At 41.0% G+C, this 21,294-nt stretch overlaps 1 protein-coding gene across 1 annotated transcript in view; it reads right to left on the bottom strand.

Moving 5' to 3' along the window:
* Positions 1-21,294, bottom strand: part of LOC310855938 (CUB and sushi domain-containing protein 3-like) — a gene marked incomplete at its 5' end in the record, with an annotated part of 374,665 nt that overhangs the window by 76,887 nt on the left and 276,484 nt on the right. Inside the window, 5 exons of the mRNA XM_083761135.1 lie at positions 4,029-4,223; positions 5,377-5,562; positions 11,279-11,467; positions 19,278-19,436; positions 19,907-20,095. Of these exons, the coding sequence (XP_083617261.1) occupies positions 4,029-4,223; positions 5,377-5,562; positions 11,279-11,467; positions 19,278-19,436; positions 19,907-20,095 (918 nt within the window). The remainder of the gene's footprint in view (positions 1-4,028; positions 4,224-5,376; positions 5,563-11,278; positions 11,468-19,277; positions 19,437-19,906; positions 20,096-21,294) is intronic.

The raw sequence follows: 21,294 nt of genomic DNA, 5'->3' as shown, positions 1-21,294 counted from the left end.
ATTAGATTGTCAACAACATAGCAAACAATATACACAGTTAATTTTAATTTATATTTTCCATTAAATATCTCATATCAAATGTGTGTCCCACGTCTCCGTCAACTCCGTCAGGTTTTTTAAAAGTCTTAAATTAATCAGAAAATATTGTCGACAGATTATAGCCTTAAGACTCCTTTTCCAAGTCCTGTTTATATTTGTTGCAACAGTGGTCTGACAAGCATTCAATTGTTTGATATTTTAAACAAACAATGTTGATATCAATGTGGTCACAGCTTTTACATGTCAACTCCGTCAGGACATTATTATGATCTTTGTTAAGAATTCCAAAATAATGTTGAGGTGAGGCTCCTTTGATTTGGTAACATTTGCTTTGGTTGACATGCTGGGGACACAGAACGACACTGATGCCTTCAGTGTCTGCACATCCTGCCTGATAGTCCTGAAGGCAGATCTTCTGTCTTCAGTCTTTCGCTCACTGTTCACTGCTCACTGTTCACCTCAAGCAGGTCTTCAAGGTGTTTGCCTTTGCACAGGCTATATGGCTAGGACTCGTGCTTCAACCACTCAGAGAACTCCAACATGTGTTGGTTGCTCCTGGGCCGCAGAGCATTGTGCGGCGGAATTCAGCTCTCATCTCTGGTGGCAGCTTGTTGAGGAGTCGTGCAACATGTGAGCCGCATCTAAGTTCTGTGTCTCCCTCTGGGCCTAGGGTAGACACTTTCTATTTTCCGTAACACTAATTGGTGGGGCTGTCCAAACTTGTTGTTTAGGTGTCAATCGGGTCTCTGTTGGTGAAGTCGGGTCTAGGTGGTCTAGAAGATGAGTTATTTAGTCAGGGGATATTAATACAATCTGGTAATAAATTCCTTATCAAGAATTTTCTTCACCAATGTGTTTGGAAGGGTGTCTACTAACATATCCCACATTGCTTTATATTCAACTAGGGGAACTTTTGACAGCTGCTGAAAGTTGGGGTACCATCAACAACCTATATAAGGCAAAATGTTCATTATGCTTTAAGTAGCATGTGACATGTCAAACTAGGGAGGTTTCATGATTCTGAATGCATTCCAAGCATTAGCTATGCACGAAGAACACTCCTTGGGCTGAAAACGGCCATAGCCGTCGTCACAAAATGAGGTCAGCACATTTGGGCACATTTGGGCAAGTGGATATATGGCCGAATTTAGCCCAAGGGGTTTGACCCCTAGTTTGGCCATAGACTCCCTAGTTTGGCCATAGCCACTTGGTATGGTACCCAACTTTCAGCAGCTGTCAAACATGCCCCTAGGGTGGTTCAATAGAAACCAATGTGGGATATGTTAGTAGACACCTTTACAAACACATTGGTGAAGAAAATTCTTGGTAAGAAATGTATTCACAGATTTGACATTATTCTGATAATATTCCCTGACTAAATTGGTAAAATAATAGCAGGTCCACCATTTTTGAAAATGGCTGCCATTGTCACAGGATAAATCTAAATAGTACAACTGTATTCCTCCTCCTTGAAAATGTAGGATTAGTCACCAGAATCAAGATCCTTGGTGGTGTAGAACTTGAGTTATTGGGAAATAACAGAAAGTTGGCGGCCATTTAGAAAAATGTCTACCATGGTCACAGGACAAATCTAAATAGTACCAATGTATCCTACATCCTTGAAAATGTATGATTAGTCACCAGAATCAAGATCCTAGGTGGTGTAGAACTTGAGTTATTGTAAAATAACAGCAGGTGGCGGCCATTTTGAAAATGGCTGCCATGGTCACAAGGCCAATATAAATAGTACCACTGTATTCCTCATCCTTGAAAATGTGGGATTAGTCACCAGAATCAAGATCGTAGGTGGTCTAGAACCTAAATCAGTTCAACTTGTCAACTCCGTCAGATGTTCGTCAACTCCGTCAGACGTTGGTCCCGTGATGTTTTTGTTAATTTCCAAAGAAATAGATGGTTCGATGTCAAATCCTTTGTGCTTATGTATTGAAACACCAACTGAAATGATACGTAATGATGTTTTTTTTTTTTTTTTACATGGTTTTCATGTTATAATATTGAAAATAAAGGTCGAAATGACGGATTTGAGAAATTGGATATTTCATAATAGTGTGATATTGAAACAAAACAATATTAAAATAATTGTATTACTTAACTTGATTACTGAAAGCCATTAGATAACTGAGGACTTTATATTATTGTTGAAATTATCAAATTAAAAGGGATTTTAGTGTGTCTGACGGAGTTGACATGAATCAGTTATGAAGTGTCCCAAATGTCCCATTTTAGAAAGAAATGTTATGTGAAAAACCTGTTCCTTCTCAAGATTTGTCTACAATACAACATGTCCACTTCTACAACATTGCCTTTAAGTGATCTTATATTTTTTGTTACTGCTTGTTTTTTAATGTCGCTGCCTTGCTTCTCTTTTATGCTTTGCTTTTATTTTATTCTCCATTGTTCTGTAAAGCACTTTGAGCTGCATTTGATGTCATGAAAGGTGCTATACAAATAAAGTTTTATTATTATTATTATTATTATTATTATTGGTAGTTGAGACCTGTGTCTACAAATGACTTTTGATTTGATTTGAATGTATCTTAAAAAAAAAATCTGATTTGAAAAAAGTTTTGTCCCTTATCTCAAGAATGGGTGATATATACTTTATGTACCATGGCACTGAGGAAGACACTGAAGAACACCTTGGTATTTTGTCTAGGGATTTGTCTGTTTAAGCAATCTGATGGAGGAACTGTATTCCTCCTATTCGGACTACACTTTACATGAACCCCTAACCGTTGTTTTGCGGGAGGTGGAGTTCATATGAGACACAAAGTCTTCCAGGGTTGTCAATGAAATCTGTTCGAACTGGGGGAGTTTTGTTGTTACTAGGGGGCAGCCAGGGGGGTTTGTGGGAGCCGAAGAGATCTTCTGCCTGATGGCTGTTATTTTGTCCACAAAGTGGGAGACAAACTTCGTGCACATTTCTGGGGAGGCCTCTATAGGCTGATTTGGAGGGGGGCCCCATTACATACTCAATTGCCTGGAACATTAGGTGTCTTGTTAATTCTTTCTCTGCATGTCCGTATATATACGTACCCCCCAGCTAGGGGACGTTATTTGCTAGGTCTGTATATACAGACCCCAATGTATACTCAGTGTATATGGTTGAGCCCCACGGCAGCTTTTAACATTGATCCGGTTGCTATGCAACGCCTCCGTCACTATGGGTCGTTAAATCTGATCTCTGTTTAAAGCAGTTCAAAGGAGGATTTTCAAACCTCCATAAGTCGGAAAGGAATCCAGGAGAGCTGTCCTTGGTGGATATTCAGCCATCCAAAGTTCGGCTCTAATTTGTGACTTTGTACCGCGTCGCTCCCGACATGTAAACGTTTCTGGCAAGAGGTAAACAGTGTGCGCTAATGCTAATGATAGCAAAGTGTGTGTATTGAGTGTGTGTATGCATTGGGCTGGTGGGGGGTGGAAACTCCTCCTCTTAAGATACAGTAGGTCGCATGTTGCAGCTGATCCATTTCTCACAGTGATATTTAGCGTGACACCGGTGAGTGGTATTTCACACACAGTCCAAGGAGCCTGTTCACTCTATGTTTGGCGATATCCTCCATACTTTATACACAGCTGCATTTTGAATGTCTTTGAATGTCTGCATTCACTGCACTTATGGTTATCTTTTATTGTACACTGCCAACCACAGGTACAAATTACATAGATTTGTTTGATTGGCTTGGCAGCAGTTTTGAAATGGAAATGCATGCCACTATGTGTATTTATTTTTCTCCAAGCGCCATTCTGGTCAAAATGTATTGATTAAATACTAAATATACAGATTATGTAATTGTTTCATTTAATACAGCATTCATTTTATAAGTTAGGCTATAGACTGTATTTCTTTATGGGCATGTCTAGTTACATGTTGGTAACACAATGGCAGTTTGGCAATTTTTGCCTATAGGCTAGACACTAGACAATGACATATTGAAATTAGCCATTAGAAGAAGCCAGTCACTCACTTCTGCACCGAGGCCTCTCATTTCTCCAACTCCACACCCCATTGGCCAGGCACTGGATGTGGGCAGGGCCAACACGGTAGTATCCAGGATTGCAGGTAAAGATGATCTTGGTTCCATACTCATAATGTGAGCCATTGACTATCCTCCATTTCCCATGGTCCAGAGAGAAGGAGCCCAGACTGGGACACACCATCACTACGGGACAAGAAGAGGACACATGTTCTCAGCTGTGGCTTGTTTAACTGTAACTCCTTGTAATTACCTCTTGATGAATTGAATACAGGACCACAATGGAAAAATGCTAAATAATACAGTGGTTCTCAACCTTTTCAGGCCGTGAGCCACCAAAATAATCATAATTGAAATGGGGCCCTGACAAGTACATGGAATGTAGGAGTGAGGCATTACACTTTCGGTACCACAGATAAATATTGTGAAAATAGCAGATACATTGTGTGGGGTGTCTTTCTTATATTATTTAACAATTTGGCCAATGTTTGACCAATGACCAGTCTTTATAGTTTAGTTTGTTAATTACTTTTGATGCAGAAATGCTCTTTTTCTTTTCTTTCTTTTTGAGGTATTAAAAAGGTCTTAAAAGTCCATGTCACTTCTCTGTCATCTGGGACCTCCCCCCCCCCCCCCACACCCCCACACACACACACACACACACACACACACACACACAGACAATGATGCCAACTCACAGGTTGAGAACAAATTAATTAATACATATTTTCTTTCCCTGCGGCTGTCAGAGCCCTGAATGAAGACAAAGTAAATCAATCTGTCAGAATCCTGAGCATCTGCTCAGAATGTTCCAGTGAAATATAATAAATATAGTATTTATAATATGCCTTCTGCCATCATCACACTTGCTGTACTACCTGTGCTTTTAACTTTTCTGTATAATTTTCTCATTTTTGATTCTCACTTGTATTCAGTATTATTGTGGGCTCAAGTAGCGAGCCCACTATTGTTACATCTTTATTCCCGGACCTGGACTGTGACGTCATGTGGGTCAATACATTATCAACGAGCCCACAGTGTTTCAGGAACAGTATTTTCTCGTTTTTTATTATTATCCTTTTGTTATTGTTGTAGCACAGCCTGCAGAAACATGTCCCACCAACATTTTGCTGCTTGTACCTTTATGAGTGAGTGACAAAAAACAACAACTCAAACAATTATTTGTAAATTTGAGAGTGAATCAATTGAACCCATAATGGGATTAAATGGCTTGACACAACAGAGAATTTCACTGGAATACAGCCTCATGTGACCGCTCTCCTCTGTCATTCATATCCTCTTTCAGCCTCCCCTCCCTCCCACTCCCACCTCAGCTCACCGGTACAGCGGGGGATCTTGTTGTGGTTGCTCCAGGTGCCATCCGGTTGGCAGACTGTTGTCGTCAGCTCCTTGGAGGAGAGCCGGTAGCCGCTGTCGCAGAAGTAGGTCAGGCGTGTGCCAACGGAGTAATCAGCAGCCAGCACACCTCCATGCACGGGCGCAATGGGGACGCCGCATGACACAGCTGGGAGCACAAAGACGATCACACGCACACAGACAGACAGACACGCACACACGCAAAGAAATAAATGTGCATAGATGCATCTTATACAGTAGCACATCTGTATAATATAGTCACATATTCTTAAAATGTCAATATTGACAGCAATACTATTCTCACTCAAACATTACACGTTGAAATACACATGAATATATTGACATACATTATATTCTCTCACGCGTGTATGTGTGAAATACGGCTAGCCTACTCTGTCCTATCAGACAGAGTAGTCAAACTGATTGGAGACAGTTGTTGTTGGAGCCAAATCAACATCTGTTGGCCCACTTTATGGGAATAGCTATGCAAACACGCAAAAAACACAGCGGCAGCAGTTGCTTCTCACTTCCCACAGACACACACACACACACGGTGCTGCTGTTCATTATCACATATTCATGCTGGTATTGCTTGTTTGTTTTTTGCTTAGTAACATGTTTTTATTGTGCAATGGGTATATTTTTCCCCATATGAACTCTGCTATTTAGGGTTGAAACAGTGGGGTGGGAGCTATCTTTGGGAGAGCTTTTGTTCTGTTTTGTTTTGTTTTGTCCTGTCTGTATGTATGTATGGTTGTACTGTTGTATTGTTTTGTGAACTGTATTGTACAATGTATCTGTGTTGAGGACCCCCTCTAAAATGAGATGTGACATCTCAAGGGGCTTATCCTTTCAATAAAGGTATATATAGTATTGTAACGATCTCAGGAACCGGAGGCAGAGACGTACAGTAGTCACAATGATAAAGATCTCTCTTTATTACTTCCAAATTAGCTCATATAACAGCAGCCAGTTTGTGCACATCCAAGTTAGAACAGCATGCACTCTCAACCAAACTACACACAGCGAGCAACGCGTCACTCACTCCCCCAAGTCCCACCCCCGAGACAGTCCCATTGGCTGACGCCATAGCTGGCCGCTACAGTATATACACACTTTTAAATCACTGCTTTCTCATACACTTGCTTGTTGTTTTGGTCAATCAGACCTCATTCGTTCGTGAATAGCACAGTGGCGCAAAACTCATAACTGTCAGTCACAAAAAGCACTCTGGAAAGAAGAGAGAAGTGGGGCTTAATACTCAAGAGGAAAATATTTTGACGGTGAAGAATAGTGGAAGATTAAAAAAAGTTTTAGTTAGTTTTAAGTTAAGCTGTTTTATGGCATATAAAATGTTAATACATACGTACGCTGGGTTATAAATGGTGTCTTTGAAATCTTTGAAAGAGTAGTGTTTTCCTCTCAACTCATTGAGGTTGTACAACATACACAATCTCAGCATCCCAGGCTAAATATGTTAATCCAGTGATTCCCAAACGGTGCCATATGAGAAAAATCCAGGTGTAGTTTGGGATTAAAAAGTCATGAATCACACACACACACACACACACACACACACACACACACACACACACACACACACACACACACACACACACACACACACACACACACACACACACACACACAAACACACACACACACACACACACACACACACACACACACACACCAGCCGCAAGGTGAATTCCGTTTGATAGAATCATAAAGCTATAATATATCTAGAGAACGGATTGAGGAGTGCGCTATTCACTTCAATGGAAGTTGCTCAGTGACATTTTGAAGCCATAGAAGAACGACAAAGTCTTCCGGGTATTACCCCTCGAGCGTTGATATGATTGGTTGGCTCCTATCATGTGGCACGGTGATTGGTTTCATTATTGTAACACCCAAACCTACATCTATGCATAATGTACCGGGTAGCTGAGGTGAAAAGAAACAGAACACCAGAGTAACCCTGGTTAAATGAGCATACACGTTCACTGAAGAAAGAATGTCTTAGAGCTGAGCGAGTTTGGAGAAAAAACAAACTCACTATCCACCTAGAGATTCTTAAAAAGTCAACAGTCGTCTATAACAAAGGCAGGCATATTTCTCTGGCATTATTAATGAGAACGAGAAAAATGCCAGTCCTATTCTCTACCCCCCCCCCCCCCCTGCCCCACCTGTCCAGACTCACTGAAGACGGCTGTAGTTAGGCCCTTACTCACAATCTTGATCCTTCTGTGTTGGGTAACTATCGACCTATTTCTAATCTGCCCTTTCTGGGCAAGGTTTTAGAAAAATGTACTGTATCTTTCATCAATTGGATGTGTTTCTACAGAACAATAAGGTGCATAACAAATTCCAATCTGGCTTTAGGAAAGGTCAAAAGCAACCTGACTGTAGAAAGTAACAGTACAGTAAATAACTTAATTGGGGGTCATTATTGATTCTGAATTGAAATTTAATTCACATTTCACACATTAATCATGTTACCAATATTGCCTTTTTTCACCTTAGACATATTGCACGGATCAGAGCCTAATTGTCATTGGACGATGCAAAAATGCTGATCCACGCCTTTGTCTTTTCTCGGCTTGATTACGGCAATGAACATTTTTCTGGACTGCCAAAGAAAACAACTGACAGATTACAACTTGTCCAAAAAGCGGCAGCCAGAGTTTTAACTAAAACTAAGATGGGAGAACATACACTGTATACTCGTTTTAGCTTCACTGCATTGGTTTCCGGTCATTTAGGATTGATTTAAAAATTATTTTACTTGTTTTCTTTGTTGCATGAACATGTGTTCACACACGCCGACGGCGTTATTATTATTATTATGGCCATATGGTGGCGTGACGGATGGAACAACGGACTGACAGGTTTTCATAGTAATCACTAGTAACCACAATCAACAAATTAAAGCCTTTCTCATCAGGGAAATTCAAAACTTTGCCCAAGTGAGACGATAGTTGACGATGCCAAATTCTGGACAGGCCCGACTCCTGAATTACGAGCTGCCTCGAATCCATAATCGTGATCATAATATTTCCCAAAGATCCAACGTTTAAGCTTAATGTAAATCATTCTTATAACAACATCCTGCACCATCATGATTCTGACAGATTTAATATGACTATCCCGTCACCTAAAGACAATGTAGTGCATATGAATCTTGTGGAAAAGTCCTATTTTACACTTTCAAAGTGTTTTCATACTATACTGTAGCCTCGGCCCGGAGGCTGAACCCGGGATCTATAAATCCTATTGCACGTATGTTACAAGTCAGCTCAAGATAGGCAATAAGCAACGCAGCACCGTCACCTTCAGTCGTGTCCCCCCCACCTGGAAGCACATGCACGGTGCACCAGCCGATAGGCTTGCAAGCAGCAACACAGCACTGTATAGCCTACACTACTGTACATGACAAGAGCTCACCCGAGTCAAAGCAATTAATTCCTGGGCAAGCATAGAGATCATGACAGATGTGACTGGGAGCACATGATGTAAATAAAATATTATTAATTTTAAGTAATGGACACAGTAATTATGTATCGTTTTCCTAATGTGTGACATTTGACAGCTAAGTAATGTTGTCAATGAATGGCAGCTTGCTCTTTTGTCTTGAGTGCCGAAATGGTGCACAGTGGATTTGATACCTGGATATAGTTCCGACTTGATGTGGGCAATTTGTCACAGAGGTAAGCGGATGTCTTGTCTTGCCATTTATTGCAAGAGGTTGTTTATGCATGGTCACTAGTATAGAGAGTAGTCTCCTTCAATCCTGTCTCTTTCAAACTATCGGCTGCTTTCACTTTTGGCAGAATAAAGCCGGGCTGAATGCAGAAACACAAATAAATACATCACACCCACCGTTGGGTGAGACCAATCACACTGTACGAACTAGTCAGGTCAGAACATCTAGGGGTGCAATAACATCCCCAGAAAGTTCTGAGACCACCCATCTGAAGTTCTGAATGACTTCAATTTGTAGTTATACCCCTGTTCATTAACAATTTTTATAACAAATCAGTCCAATTAAGACCTCTACAGTACATGCAATGTTGGACGGTTGTTCCGTGCAAAGTGTGATGTATACTGTGATGCCTAAAGAGTTGGTCCATAATAAGCTTGCAATGCGTTGTGAGAGTTGTGAGATAGATCAGCTATTTATGGTGTGCTAACCTGTCATACGGCAAATAATGAATCAGGCTTAATGAATGCAGAGAAAACTGGATTGCATATGTTTACAGTATCTAAATGAGAAATACAGTAATTTAAACGTTTGGGCCAAGTACACGTACAGTACACGTTTTACATTATTCTTTGTGTAGAATGCAGATGTATACAGGCTGTACCCATAACCATAACACTTGAATAGAGCAAATTAGGTGATTTAGATAATGAATCAATAACAATCATAATGTACATCTGTAGAAGAAAAACACATTTGAACTGTTCATGAAGATAATATTGCAATTATTGCATGCTTGTATCACAATGTTATCAGCAGGACTACATTGTGATATTACATCTTGGATATCGCCCATTTAACTTAAAGCTTATAGGCTTTTGACATTCTGTCTGGGGCCTTGCCCTCTTGGGGGTACTTCAGGAGCATTCAATTTGAAATGAATCACAACATGTATTTTAAATGATTTAAATTATGTTTCGGCTCAAGCCTGGAAACATAATGAAAAATACGTAGTAGTGGTGTGTTCAACAAGTGACATTGCTACTGTAGGAATTGTGTGTAATGTGCATGCTCTCACGCACGCACACGCACACACACACACACACACACACACACACACACACACACACACACACACACACACACACACACACACACACACACACACACACACACACACACACACACACGTGTGTGAACACATGTTCATGCAACAAAGAACCCAATTAGTTGAGTGAAATAGAACAGCTGCAAAGACACCGAATGCCAACGGTGAGTTAGCTGCAAAATAATTAGAGGAAGTGGAAATTGACAGAAGAAGTGGCGGGGATTGATTTGTGTTTCCCTTCCGTCTGACATGGCATCGTCTCTCCATCAGCTTGCATTCAGAGCAGCTAACTAACAAGTACTAACAACACAGAGAAAAGGTCCTGGGCAGAGACATCTGACTGTCTGCAGAGCACTGGGCCTCTGAGGCAGTGACCAGAAGACCAAGCAGTGTTGACTTTGACAGCACATTTAGATTTAGTTTTATTCATAGTCTTTTGAATAAAATTCTGTTAAGTTTTAGTCATCTGAAATGTAGAGGTAGAGTGGCCGGTAGAGCAGCTGGATGGGAACCTTGAGGTTCCCAGTTCGATCCCGGGCTCCCCCAGAATAAGTGTCGAAGTGTCCTTGAGCTAGATGCTGAACCCCTATTAAATTGCTCCTGATGTGCAGGTTGGTGCCTTGCATGGTTTCCTCTGCCATTGGTGTATGAATGGGTGAATGTACAGTAATGCAAAATCTATTTTAAGAGCCTTGGATAAAGATGCTATGCACCATTTACCATTTACAGTTCATTTAGTCCACTAAAATGTATTTTGGCGGTGCCTTTATCTAATGGCAAATGTTATACTTGGTTGCGTACAGTCTTAGTTCTCTCTCACTCTCACTCTCACTCTACTGAATCTCTTCTCCACTGGTCCCTCCCTAACATTTTAGTCTAGTTTTTATGTTGAGGTAATTGTCAGAATATTTCATCATAGCGTAGTTTTCGGGCAGTGAAAAAAGGTAGTCGACAGATTTTTTTCGTCATTTTTTGCCGACGAAATAAACACTGAGACCAGGTGGACAGGAGATGGAAATACCGACAGTAAATGTTCATCAGTGCCGTTCAGCTCACCCTGACATGCAGGAACAGACGTGTCCCAGGTGTAGTAGCCATAGGTGGTCTTCTTGCAGACAGCCGTGCCCTTTCCAATCAGCTTGTAGCCCCGGTCGCAGGCCCAGCGCACAACGCTGTTAAGATGACCCCCGGTCTGACTCACTACAAAGCCGTGCTGCGGAGAATCCGGGGTACTGCAGTACATGGCTATTGAAAGATGGAGGGAGGAAGAGGAGAGAGGGATACTAAACTAGACGTACCATCTCGTGCTCAATGGCAATATTTTAATAATAATAAAACATAACATAAAACATAACATAACACAATTAGAAGTTTACAAAACAATGATAAAATATATATATAATATACATCAAGACAATCACAATAACAAATGTGACAAAACATTGAGATGCTCATAATCCAAGCATAGGACAAAATAATTGTCATTCTTAGATAAAAAATATCAATGGGTGTGTGTGATAACACATAGTCAAATTAAAGCTATTTATACAGATATTATAATGGTGTATACATGGCCATTGAATGATGTATAATATAGGGAAGAAGAGAAGAGAGATGAAAAGAATAGGTGGGAATGCTGGGGGCTGAATGGATGAGGAAGATATAAGATAAGATATGTACTGTAGAAGGGGGGGGGGGGGTAGGGGATCAATAATAAAAAAAATAAGGCGAGGAGTAAGAAGGAGAAGAATAAAATGAAAGAAAGATGAGAAAATGATAATAAGGCATTAAAGAAAGTACAGATGGAGTTATTTAGTTATTTACAGCCAAGCCATGGGCTTTAATACACACATATTTAAGCACTAGTGAGGAGGAAGGCCTCAGGAATGTCACATCTATTTAGCAGCCGGTGTGCAACACACAAAGTCCAGGTACTCCTCAAAATCACATTATCATCATTCCACTCTGGCCTATGGGCACATACACATATTCAATTTGCTTTAACACATGCGAACACGCGTGCATCCTGCAGTTATTTGTTCCACAGCCCTTACTTTCCCTCATCGTACAGCCTATCAAAAAAAGCTAATTTGATTTCAGAACACACAGGCACTACATAGCGGATGGGACAGACGGATGGACGGCAGTGTTGCTCGGCGATCACTGCTGTAATTTCCTTCAAATCAACATCACTGGGACACAGCAATGATTAAATTCCAGTCAATCGTTTTCCTCACAAAACGAGTAACCACTTGAACCCCAGCATCCGTATTCTGGAGGGAACCTTCGCCAAACATAGCAGATCTACGTACAAGCTCACACCACGTCGTGAGCTTGGCTACATTTTTGACAAAGATTTGGTAGACAGTACAGTTGCAAGTCAAGACTGATTCCCTACGGTCGCATTCACACCTGTAGTTCTTGGATTTTTTATTTGCTTTGTCAACCGCAGCAGGGAACTTTAGCAATGTGTTCAATTCAATAATAGTGCAGAACGTGGTGGGGACTGGACTAGTGTGTATGTGAGTGCGTGCATGCATGCGTGTGTGCGTGTGTGTGCGTGCGTGCGCTGCTTTGCGTGCGTTGCTTGCTTTCATGCATGCATGCGTGTGTGCACGCAATAGCAGATCGGAGATCGCTACAACTTTACCTACATACATAGCATAAACCTGGTAGGTTAATAGGAGTAGCCTACCACTTTTATTCAGATCAGTGGAGCCGCCAGGATTCCTGGTCCAGGCCTGTACTGCAAGCACAAACTCTTTACTTTAATGCAATATGTGTCATTGTGCAAATATGCAATGGTCGCAATTCTCTCACTAAATATCCTACACGGTAGTGTTTTAAATTGTGTGTAACCTTCATTTCGTTCATCCCCTATATTTCATGTGCATTCACACCTGCGGTGATACGCCCTCTGGTGCGCTTTGAAGTGACATGAGAACCCAGTTTTTTGGAAATCTAGAATGCGTTTGTTTGATCCACACCACAATTCAAATGAGCCTTCACAATTTCCAAAGGAAGCACACTTTCCAACAATAGGCAGCAGGATTCATTTTAATCGCAGTAAAACATCCTGGTGTGAATGCGACCTAAGGCCAGAAGGATTAAAGCACCATAGGCATATTAGGGAAAAAAGACAAAACAAAATATTATGCTATTCTTGTTTGCTTTTGGTTGATGTATTTCAATGAAGCTCTGCTCTTTCTTTTTTTTAAGATCCAACAAAGAATTTAGGTCATAAAATTAAATGGTTATTACACAAGAATTTATTCAGTGTGTTCTGCGATGGTTCTGGAACGTACTAACCATGTACGAATCAGCAAAACTGGCCCAAGTAACATCCGAAATGAGACGTTACAACCTGCACGTCCTTGGTATCAGTGAGAGCAGATGGATAGGAGGATCCGGCAGACAAAAGACCAGCACAGGGGAGACAATACTATACTCAGGTAGGGATGACAACCTACACCATGAAGGGGTAGCTATTATACTGAAGAAAGGAACAGAAAAAATGTCTGATGGAGTGGAAACCCATCAACAGCAGACTTATGAAGGTTAGGATGAGAGGAAAGCACCACCATTATCCAGTGCTACGCCCCCACTAACGACAGTGATGAAGAGGCAAAAGATGCCTTCTACGAACAACTGCAAGCTGAGTTGGAAGGGTCACCACGGCACGAACAAAAAATTGTAATGGGTGACCTGAATGCTAAAGTTGGGAACAAGAACACCAACTACGAAAGAGCAATGGGGAATGAAGGGTGTGGAACATTGAACGACAACAGAAAACGGCTGCTGGAACTGTGTACCACCTACAAAATCCGAAAGGCTACAGGAAAAATACAAAGACCAGTACAGAGAAGCTGAGTGAAAAGTAAAAAAGATGATTAGAGTAGACAAGAGGGCCTACATGGAGGACCTCGTGAAGCAGGCAGAAGATGCAGCCAAAAGAGGGGAACAGGGGACATACAGGATCACCAATACTATATGTGGAAAGTACCGCCGAAACACCGACGTGCCAATCACAGACAAAAATGGAAGACTCCTCACATCTGAAGCAGATATCGAAACTAGATGGGCAGAACACTTCAGCGAAATCCTCAACAGACCACCTCCAACTTTAGAGGCTGATATACAGGAAGCAGAGGCCGACCTTGATGTTGAGATTGAATCACCAGAGATAGAAGAAATCATGTCCTCCATCAAATCCCTCAAGAATGGGAAAGCTCCCGGGCAGGACAGCCTAAATGGGCTTAACCATGTCTGGATGTCGGCCCAGTACAGCACCAACACCAAACTTAGACTGTACCAGAGCTGTGTCCTGTCTACCCTGCTATATGGTTCTGAATGTTGGAGAACGACAGAAAATGATCTACACAAACTGTCAACCTTCCACACCAAAAGCTTAAGGTAAAATCCAGCGAATATTAATAATAATAATAAAACTTTATTTGTATAGCACCTTTCATGACATGAAATGCAGCTCAAAGTGCTTTACAGAACAATGGAGAATAAAAGAAAAGCAAGGCAACGACAAAAAATCACACCAGTGTGAACCAAGTGGTGCAACTCCCGTCTATTGGTTCTCTGTATCGTTCCAATTTGTATTGTTCCAATTTCTTCTCTGTATCGTTCCAATTTCTTCTCTGTATCGTTTGCGTCCAGCAGGTGCCAGCCATGTCACATACTTCTCTCGTTCCAATTTCACGCATGCGCACACCACTCGTGCTCATGACGGATACGGACAGGATACGGACATTGCTGGATGTAGAAGTGGTTGCACCACTTAAAAACAAGCAGTAATGCAATACAGTGAGGACATGAATAACAAAAAATAAATAACAAAAAATAAAAGATAATTAAATGATGTATCCCAGTTGCCATTAAATAACACCCGTATTCGTGTCTTCTTTGCTGGCGTAACGGCCGCAAAGAAGATGGTTGCTTCGCACTGGAAACCGCCTCATACATTGTCATTTCGCCAATGGGCTTTGACCTTTCTGGATATCATTTATCTAGAGATGTCTACAGCAAGATTGCATGGTGCAAAAGAGGAAAACGTTGAGATTTGGTCTGGTATTGCAGATTTGGTTGGGGGCATGGTTTGATCATTATTATTGTTATTATCATTATTTGTTTTTTGTTTTCATTGCACAGTGGTTGAAGTGATGACATTTTGTGGCATCTTTGGTCTCGGGGGGGGGGGAGGGGTGGGTGGGATTGTTTGTTTTTGTTTTTGTGTTCCTTGCTTTTGCTGTTATGTGTTGTTTTATGTGTGTTTTGTTTGCTTTAAGTCTTTCATGTTGTTAACGTGTCTTGTGATTTTTGTCTTAAAAAAAAAAACATTTGATTAAAAAAAAAAAAAAAAAAAAAGATAAATTAATTTAAAAGCAATGTTGTAGAAGTGGATCTTGAGCTGACGAAGGTACAGTGGGAGTTTGTTCCATGCCGACGGCCCGTAGAAGCAAAAAGCTGCTTCCCCGTATTTTTTAGTTAGTTTTTTTAGGCAAAGCGAGCAGGCCAGCAGTGGAAGACCTTAGGGGGCGGTTTGGGACATATTTAGGCAGGCAGTCATGTAGGTAGGAAGGTGCGAGACCATTGAGAGCTTTATAGACAAGTAAAATAATTTTAAAATCAATCCTAAAAACAACCGGAAGCCAGTGCAGTGATGCCAAAACTGGAGTAATATGTTCTCTCATCTTAGTTCTAGTTAAAACTCTGGCTGCTGCATTTTGGACAAGTTGTAATCTGTCAGTTGTTTTCTTAGGCAGTCCTGAAAAAAGTGCATTGCAGTAATCAAGCCGAGAAAAAACAAAGGCGTGGATTAGCGTTTTTGCATCGTCCAAGGACACATAGGCTCTGATTCGTGCAATATTTCTAAGGTGAAAAAAGGCAATCTTGGTAACATGATTAATGTGTGAGTTAAAATTCAATTCAGAATCAATAATAACCCCCAGGTTCTTTACTGTACTGTTACTTTCTACAGTCAGGTTGCCAAGTCTGCTTAATATTGATTCTTTCTGTTCACTAGAACCGATTATGAGAACTTCTGTCTTATCCTCATTTAGCTTGAGAAGGTTTTCACTCATCCAACATTTGATGCTAGACAGACAGGTAACCAGCGGGTCTAAAGCACAGGGATCATCTGGAGCCACAGAAAGATATAGTTGGGTATCATCAGCATAGAAATGAAAAACTCCGTGATTGGCAATGAGTTCGCCCAATGGCAGTATGTACAAGGAGAAAAGCAGAGGGCCAAGAATCGAGCCCTGTGGAATACCAGAACTGATGTCGTGTTTGTCTGAGTCAAACTCGGCTAGATTGACAAAGTAACTTCTATTTGATAGGTAGGAGGAAAACCAGGACAGGGCCGTACCAGACAGGCCTATCCAGTGCTCCAGACGCTGTATTAAAATTGAATGATCAATCGTGTCAAATGCAGCCGTTAGATCTAGAAGTAAGAGAACGGATACATGTTTCTTGTCAGCAGACACCCTAAGATCATTCATTACTTTTACAAGTGCTGTTTCTGTACTGTGACCTTTCCTAAAGCCAGATTGGAATTTGTTGTGCACATTATTGTTCTGTAGAAACACATCCAATTGATGAAAGATGCATTTTTCTAAAACCTTGCCCAGAAAGGGTAGATTTGAAATGGGTCGATAGTTACCCCAAACAGAGGGATCAAGATTGTGTTTCTTGAGAAGGGGCTTAACTACAGCAGTCTTCAGTGAGTCTGGGAAGACGCCTGATTGTAGCGAGCTGTTTTGTTTTTAGGATATCTCCAATCACACTGTCTAAGACCTCTTTGAGAAAGGTGGTGGGAATTGTATCCAATGAACAGGAGGATGATGTCATCTGTGATATGGTTTTGCGGAGTTCGTCTTCATCAATTGCGCAGAACGATAATAGGGTCCCCCTGGAGAGATCTACCCTGGGACCATTAGCTGCTGTTTGAAGGTTTGCGCTAGCAGCAGCACCATTCATAATATCAGCTCTAATGTTAAAAATTGTGTTGTCAAAAAAGCATGCAAACTCATTACACTTAGCTTTAGAGGCCGGGAATGACTGCTTGTAGGACTGGGGGGGGGGGGGGGGGTTAAAAGTCGTTCAATGGTAGAGAATAGGACAAATATGCCTGCCTTGCTAGACGCAAGGCTTTGTTATAGGCGACTGTTGACTTTTTAAGAATCTCTAGGTGGATGGTGAGTTTGTTTTTTCTCCAAGCTCGCTCAGCTCTACGACATTCTTGCTTCAGTGAGCGTGAATGCTCATTTATCCAGGGTGTTACTCTGGTGTTATGTTTCTTTTTTGTTTTCAAAGGAGCCACTATATCAAGAGCTGACTCTAGTTTAAGATTAAAAATTTGAAACATATCATTCACTGGGGGAGTATCGGGCAGGGGGGGGGGCAGGTGACGAGAGAACTCGTCGGCTGCAGAAGAGCTAAAAAAATGCTTTTTTATGGTATATTCAGTGATGTTTTTCTCTAGATCAGAGACAGTCATATTAAAACACAGCAGATAGTGGTCTCATAGCTCAGTCCTTTCAATAGTCCTTTCCACAGTGATGTTCAGCCCTCTAGAAATCACCAGGTCCAGAGTGTGCCCATGTTTATGTGTAGGCCCAACAACATGTTGGATAAATTCAAAGGAGTGCAATAACTCTAAGAAACCCATGGCCATAGCATCTGTAGCATCATCCAGGTGAAGATTAAGATCACCTGAGATAAGAGTTCTGTTATAGTTAGTGGAGCAGATAGATAAAAGTTCTGATATTTCTGTTAGAAATAATGCTTTACTGCATTTTGGCGGGCGATAAATGCTAATCATTGGCATAGAGGCTTGACCATGTAGTATAGTGGCCTGGTATTCAAAGGATGTAAAGCTGCCAAGGGTCAGAGCCTTGAATTTTAACGTGTCTGAAAAAATAATTGCCAGTCCACCTCCTTTCAACAGAGTGAATGAAACGGTAGTTTGCGGGACAGGCTGGCGCTAGGAGAACAGCTCCATCTGAGCCAAGCCATGTCTCTGTTAGAAAGATTATATCTAGCTTCACTTTACAGATTATATCATTTACAGAGGAGGACTTATTTGTTAGTGACCTGATGTTAAACAAGGCAAGGTTAAGCTTGTTATCACATTTTTGGGGGCTGTGATGCCTGTGAGGTACAGTAACCAAACAGCATTCTCTCTCCAGACCACTCCTTGTGTTGGACACTCTATTTGAAATAACAGTAGAAATGTTGTGGACCTCAACCACCCACCTGACACAAAACCATCTCCAACCAACACCTTCTTGATCTGTGTAAACAAACATGGATACCATCCTTATGAGAAGGCGGTGGAAATGGATTGGGCATGTAATACGTAGAGAACAAGACAAGATCACCAAAACTGCACTTCACTGGACAACAGAGGGCAAACGCAAAAGAGGCCGACCCAAGAACACATGGCGTAGGACAGTGGAGGGAGAGTTGAAGACCCTGCATCACACCTGGGGATCTATAGAGACGCTGGCCCAGGACAGACTGAAGTGGAGATCCTTTGTTGTAAGTTCTGCGATGGCTGGTTGAGTTTTGTGAATTGTAAAAAAATAAAAAAATAAAAACATTTTACTGCATCAAAGTAATTCAGCTAAATTAAAAAAGGTTACAGCACTAAAGGTTCAATTCTAATTTGACTTTAAATAAAAGTGCAGCAGTATTCAGTTGTTCATTACAATTCACCATAAATAAAAGTACATTGGTTTAAAATGCTTTTAACGTAACCCCATATACTTAGTTGACCGGAGTCCCCCTTCTGTTTTCCAAAAAAATTGTATTGCAATGTGACGCGTTGTGAGCTTGAAGATCTGCTATTTTCACCGAACGTTCTCTCCAGAGAATAGGGACGCTAGGGTAGTAAAGTAGTTAAATGTATATGCCATGTAAAGACATGTGATTTCATATTGAACCCGTAACTCTTCATTTTTTTAAGAGTTTATAAAGACACAATTGATCAGTTATCCATTATCAATAATGAAGATAGTATAATTACGAGCAGGATACATACTTTGATACTCACCCACGTATCTGATGTGGAAGCCAGGCTGATTGGTGCCATGATCGGAGGACCAGCGTAAGAGGAGCTGGTGGCCAGTGGTTGTCAGGCTGAAGGGAGTCTCAAGGTCACCACTCAGTGAGGCCAGGTTCTGGCTGTAGATGGTGGGACCTGCATGTGCGCACGCGCGCACACGCGCACACGCACACAGACACACACACACACACACACACAGAAATGCACAGAAATAATGCGTGAATAATGACTGCATACACAGATGAACAGAGAATGTAAATACCGGTACGCACAAATATAGCATATTATGCAGAGAGATATGCATGGTACAATTATCAGTATAGAAATTGAAGAGATGATGAGAACAAAGGCACCATAAATATCAGTGACATTTTGTAATAATGCCATCTATTTAAAAAAAAAGGCCATTCTCACATAATTCTCACATCAAAACAAGTATGTTTCAAGCATTACCTGAAAGACTCCTTGTACAGAGTGAAATCCTCAATTTATGAATTTGTAACTCACAAGTTAAATTACGCGGGTTTGTTGAGTAGCTAGTAGTTATAAATAACAGGTAACGTTTTACATCTTGCTTATGAGATAAGATCCCCCTTTGAACCCACCATCAAATATTTCCAGGATGTCAAACTCTTTCTCTGTCTGGAAGAGTTCAAAGTGCAGAGTGATGTTGTATCCCTTTTCCACATTAATGAGCCAGGAGCACATCTGCAGGTTGGGGTAGCTGTCAGGATAGCCTGGACTCAGGATCACCCCCGTGGAGTCAAAGCGTACCTCGTTGGCTGGGCATTGGACTGAGATCAGAGAGAATGAGATGTGAAAAGAGCATGAATTTAAAATAAGATAATATTTTAAGATAATAAGATAAATAAAAGGGGAGAATTACAGAGCCAGGTAACAGGGTCAATGTGGAGAAAGGGAGAATGGACAGCTGAGGTGAAAGTGTGTAATATTAATGCCATTATTATTTGTATTCGTTTGAGCAAGAACATTTCAGCACTTGTAAAATAATTTGTGCACAGATTTTGTATTCGTAAAGAAAATGTGAGCATCTGTAAAATCATTTGTGCACTTGTAAAATCGGCAGTAAAATCACTGCGGAGAATCTTAGCATTTATAGAACCAATTTGCACTTGAGCAAAAAAGTCTGAGCATCTGTAAAAGCAATTTGTACTTGAGCAAGGAATTTCTTTCTGTTCGCAAGTTCAAACACAAACCAAAGTTACAAACACAAGTTATGTTTTACAAGTGCAATTTTTTTTTTATGAATACAAAATATTAATTATGAGTGCACAGTGTGCATAAATTCTTTTTTACGAATACAAAATCTGTTTTACAAGTGCACAAATTATTTTACAGATGCTCGCATGTTTTTTTTACGAATACAAATAATATGGCATTAATATGACCCCATATTAAAGACAGAGAGGGGAACAAGAGAAGCGAGGGGGAAGAGAGGGCTTGGAAGGAAAGGGAGAGGAGAGGAGAGGAGAGGAGAGGAGAGGAGAGGAGAGGAGAGGAGAGGAGAGGAGAGGAGAGGAGAGGAGAGGAGAGGAGAGGAGAAACTACCGGTACATTGAAATAATAACTTGTCCTGAAACAATTACATTTCAGACAGACTGATATTGCACCTCAGGGATGAGCTGGTGAGCCTGCTGTTGTCACCAAGATCCCTTGATATCAATCTATCAAATAATACATCTTAGCTAAGCGTGACAGCTTTGTATGGGGAAATCTGTATGTCTGTACTGTACTGTCTGTGCCTAGCTGCATGTACAGTGTATCTTGGTCCATGTTTGCGTGTGTGTGTGTGTGTGTGTGTGTGTGTGTGTGTGTGTGTGTGTGTGTGTGTGTGTGTGTGTGTGTGAGCGTGCGTGCATGCTTGTTATGCTCATTTCCTGCAGGTTTGTATATTTGAAATAATGGCCATGCAAAGGTTGCCCGTGATATTCTGCCCTTTATGGCATGGGGAAAACTACAGGGCCTCTACTTA

This window comes from Protomyctophum parallelum (assembly GCF_964188405.1).
Source record: "Protomyctophum parallelum genome assembly, chromosome: 3".
Taxonomy (NCBI): Eukaryota; Metazoa; Chordata; class Actinopteri; order Myctophiformes; family Myctophidae; genus Protomyctophum; species Protomyctophum parallelum.
Note: the sequence above shows the minus strand (reverse complement) of the source record. Positions and strands in the feature narration are given on the sequence as shown.